Genomic DNA, 4,345 nt, shown 5'->3' with positions numbered 1-4,345 from the left:
CCCGCGAGCCGCACTTTGGACCCCTTCTTTGAGTGGACCGATTATAAAAGAGCTCCAAAAGCAGATTTCATGCTTGTGGTGAAGGAGGTAAAGCCTGTCTCACCTTCCCGGTGATGACCGAGTTCCTGTGGTAGAAGCAACACAGAGCCGCTGTCAGAGCCTTCAGGCTGCATCGCTCCGTCATCACAACCGTTTCCAGGACGCAACCAAACAGACGACAACGTTTCCAGCTTCAGTCCAGCTGAAAGCTAAAAGCTCAGCTCAGACGAGTTCAGAGGAAAATCCATGGCAGAGAAGCTGCTCTCTGCTCCACAGTCCCCTGCAGAGTGAACTCTGCTCTGCTCCTCTCAGCGTTTACATCACTTTCCCCCCAGTTAGCCCCGCCCCCTCCGGGCCTCGGGCAGGAGAGACGCGACCGCGTGGTGAGGYTTCATCCAGCCGAGTGTGGATCGCCTGGGAGTGGCCCGGAGGCGAATCTCYCTCATCTGCTCTGGAAAAGACATGGCAGGACAAAAAAAAGCTGCACTGCWCAAAACTTGATTTTTTTTAGTTTCTGTTTATGAAACTAAACATCTGAAATGATCACAGATCACAGCTTTGTTATATCAGCTGTTAGTAAAATTCRCAAGCAAAGGGAAGCACTGACTGCAGTTTCTTTGGCCGATTCCAGTTTTTTTTTTTGCCAAAAATGTTGTAGTAAGAAAGTGGCTGAGTTGGCAACATTTGTTAACTGGCCTGGAGGCCCAGTCTGTCAGTAAAGTCTCTCCAGTGGAAGAGAAGAAGAAGATGGGATGATTTTTAGACCTTTTCTAAGATCAATAAGATCGGTGGATAAGATCGGCTTCACGTGTAAATATCAGCCGATCAGTCAAGGAGATCGGTGCATCTTCAAAGTATGAGTGCAAACAGAAAAAAAGCTACTTAAGTTTGTGGTTTTTAATTATTTATCACAGAAAGAAGTTTATTCACATGTGATTTACATTTATTTCTTATTTAAAGCTGCAGTATTTCACTTTTACTGATTTGTTGAAACTGTTCGGTATGATCTCCTCTGCGTCTCCCAGTGCTAACTAGAAACAACCAATCAGAGCCAGAGGGCGGGGCTTAGTGCTGTCAATCACAATCTCATGTGGCGCTGCTCAAACCACTTAGAACCTGCTTTCTGCTAAGCTGCAGCTAGCATAGCATGTTGTGAATGCTAAGGCTGGTTAGCATGGCCACCAACGACAGCGACTACATGAGGATGATTGACAGCGCTAAGACCCGCCTCCTGGCTCAGATTGGTTGTTTTTGGTCAGGACCGTTGCATTTCTTTAGACGGCAGTCGATCTTTTCACAGGTTATCTGTCACTAAACATGGACACTTATAACAAATATGTAAAAAATATTGTTTTATAAAAGTTAAATACTGCAGCTTTAAAGGAAACACTGCAAAAAATGTTTTCTTTGTCTTGTTTTTTCACTTTAGCAGAAAGTAGAAAAAGCTCTACGGAATCCATCTCCTCCATTTCCCTGTTMATGCAAAGTGCAGACAATTCAAAAAGAGTTGAGATCAGAAGAAACGAGACCAGAAAAAACCCTGAACTTTTCAGCCGCTGGGCTATTAGACACAAATAACTGAGACCGTTTTWCTCTTTTCAGAAATGTATTTTAAGATCTTTTAGTTTAGATCTTTCTGAACTCTTTTAGAAAATGACTCAGCTCTTGTGTTTTGAAAATAGGCTGCAGAGTTTYCAAAGAGAGATCAAACGTCCCGCTCTCCCTTTCTGCCCTGATGAATAGCTGTGACTAAATCACTGCTGCGCAATTACAGCCCCAACTTTCCCACCAAACTCGCTGCGAATGGACGGCGAACGCAGCAGAGATGGAAACTCAACACGCAGCGAAACAGGACGACGTTTCTACCGACAAGCAGAGGGAGACACCCGAGCTGGGRSAAAATTCCCACTCTAATTACAGTSAACTCTCCGACGATACAGGAAGGAAATGCATGTCCAACATTCTCCAGGACGCAACACACACACACACACACCCCACTGTTGACCACATCAGCCCCAAATCACCAGCTAGGCTGAATGTACACCTTAAAATACACATATCCAATGGTCCAGGAATGCATCGGAGGGACGGGAATCGACTCAAAACTTTCTATTTCTATATGCTGGTTGTTTCTGATGAAGGGACTGAGGAAAGGCGAAGCCGTTTCTGCCTCTCTAGCTGGAGAAATTGGGAAGTTTCTTCCATTTTGCATCATATTAATGGAAAAAGAGAGCAATGTAAATGGAAGCGCTGCATAAGATTGGAAAAGAMAACTTGACTTTGGTCATATTCTCAGTTCAGTGAATTTTTCGGTAAGATAAAAAAACCTCTCCCCTATGGTGGTTAGCATTGCTTTTAGCTGTCAAATTGTCGACAAAACGCGCTAAATCTTAAATATACGCCTGATATTTAAAAGATAACGGGGCGCAGTGCTTTGCTACTAATTTTCAACACTACGACAACCAGATAAGGTCGGGAAAAAGTTGTAGTTAAAGAAATACCAAAGGCAGGGAAGTAGGTCTGCTATGCTAGCTTGACTRTGACCAACCTTGACATGTAGATGTGCAGCAGATAATAATCACAAAACAAACATCAAGCCTGAAAATATAAAACTGCAATGTTCGGTTCTTTGTGTAGAAAATATTTTAATGTTTCTTTGGTGTTGAATCCACTAGTGGGGAATGTTGTCAGTCAGTTGCTATGGCAACAAGTCTGTGTGGACCGTAGCCGACACAGGGAGCGAGAAAAACAAAGAATATCGGTGGTTTTGCATTGTTCTTAGTGTTATTTTTCCCTTTGCTTTGGTGAACTGAGCTAAATGAATAATATCCAGGTTTCACTTCACTGATGATGTCGTTTTAACGCGGCAGCGCGGCTGTGGATGGCGCGGAAAGAATCGTCTCTTCACCCTCTGGCCCTGTGCGCATSCACAACATTAAAAACAATAACATGCAACATGTCCAAGGGAACTACAAAGTTGACTTCAATTGAATAAATTAAGTTGATTTGACTATTTTTGGACGTAGTTATGATCAACTTTTGATTTAAATAAGTTGAGGGCCTTGACTGCTGTGAGGAATCAAAGCATTACATGATAACCCAGTATCAGCGGCGGCCTGAACCCGGCGGCGGCGTTCATCAGGCTCCTGTGATGGTTGTGATGAGTCACTGACTCGTAGCGTCTCTGTAACCCGACCTCACACCGTCAGCAGAAATSCCACTGCAGTTACTGGAACAGTTACATCGGAAAACAATCCGGAAATAGTTCTGATTTTCCAAAACGACGACACACAAACAGGTACGCTGCAGATAAAACTCCCTGCTGCTTATGTTTATTCCTAAAGTATACGAGGGATGAAGGAATGAAGTCGTATTTTTATTTCAGAGWGGTTTAACCTGAGCAAAACGACTGAACAAAACCCCAAAATATCATGTTGCAAATCAWAAATAAATAAATGTTAATGCAAAAACCGCACTTCATATAGAAAAATTTAGATTTKTATTCTTTGTTTTCGGTCAGTAGTGGGTTCTGCTAACTAAACAGTTAGTTTCAGTAATTATAAACATCAGCTAAAACGCTACAACAATATGATACTCATTAGCGAAAGCTCACGCTGAAACACTATTAATTTACTAAACTACAAAGTAAGTTAGCATTTTGGAAAAATTCAATGTAGGGGAAGCTAAGTGCGCTAAATGTTGAGCTCCACTAGCGGATTAGCAGAAGAGTGGCTTTACTTCTTATCTGTATGTTTTATATAGATGTTCTGTGTGAAATAAGTATATGTAAAGATATTTAAATACACAATTTTTTTTTTTAAATTTAGCCACACTATGTGAACATATTTGGAAATATTGCCAACAATGATTTAACAGCTTCTTAAGTCTAAATTTTGGACAAATTYTGGTTTAAACAAATATTAAAGTGGCCAAACAATCTAAAAACTTTTCAGGATAATATAATATTCAGAATTTAATAAGATATCTTATAACTCATTTATCTGTAGATTTAATTTATCAGTTCAGATCCTCCACAAACTGGGTGGTGGAGCTGAATAATAATCATTTCTGTGTCCACTCACAGCTTAAAGTCTTGCTCCATTACGAAATTAAAGCAATAAATCCCAGCAGTGGATGTTTGATGCGGAGACTGACGGCTAAACCAGACGCGACCTGAGCGTCTCAGTTTGGTAGTACCTCCACACGGCCACCAGATGGCGCCATCCCGCAAACCTTTCAGTGAACTTTGGAAACCGGAACCTGAGTTTCATACGGAAGAATATCGATGTTTGTTTGAGCTGCAAAC

General features: G+C 41.7%; 1 protein-coding gene across 1 annotated transcript in view; it reads right to left on the bottom strand.

The window, feature by feature from the left end:
* Window positions 1-333, bottom strand: part of bcar3 (BCAR3 adaptor protein, NSP family member) — a 21,072-nt gene extending 20,739 nt beyond the window's left edge. Inside the window, 1 exon segment of the mRNA XM_008406307.2 lies at window positions 104-333. Coding sequence (XP_008404529.1) covers window positions 104-184 — 81 coding nt within the window. The 5' untranslated portion in view covers window positions 185-333.
* Between the last annotated feature and the right edge of the window lie 4,012 nt (window positions 334-4,345).

The sequence above is a fragment of the Poecilia reticulata genome, linkage group LG4 (assembly GCF_000633615.1).
Source record: "Poecilia reticulata strain Guanapo linkage group LG4, Guppy_female_1.0+MT, whole genome shotgun sequence".
Taxonomy (NCBI): Eukaryota; Metazoa; Chordata; class Actinopteri; order Cyprinodontiformes; family Poeciliidae; genus Poecilia; species Poecilia reticulata.
Note: the sequence above shows the minus strand (reverse complement) of the source record. Positions and strands in the feature narration are given on the sequence as shown.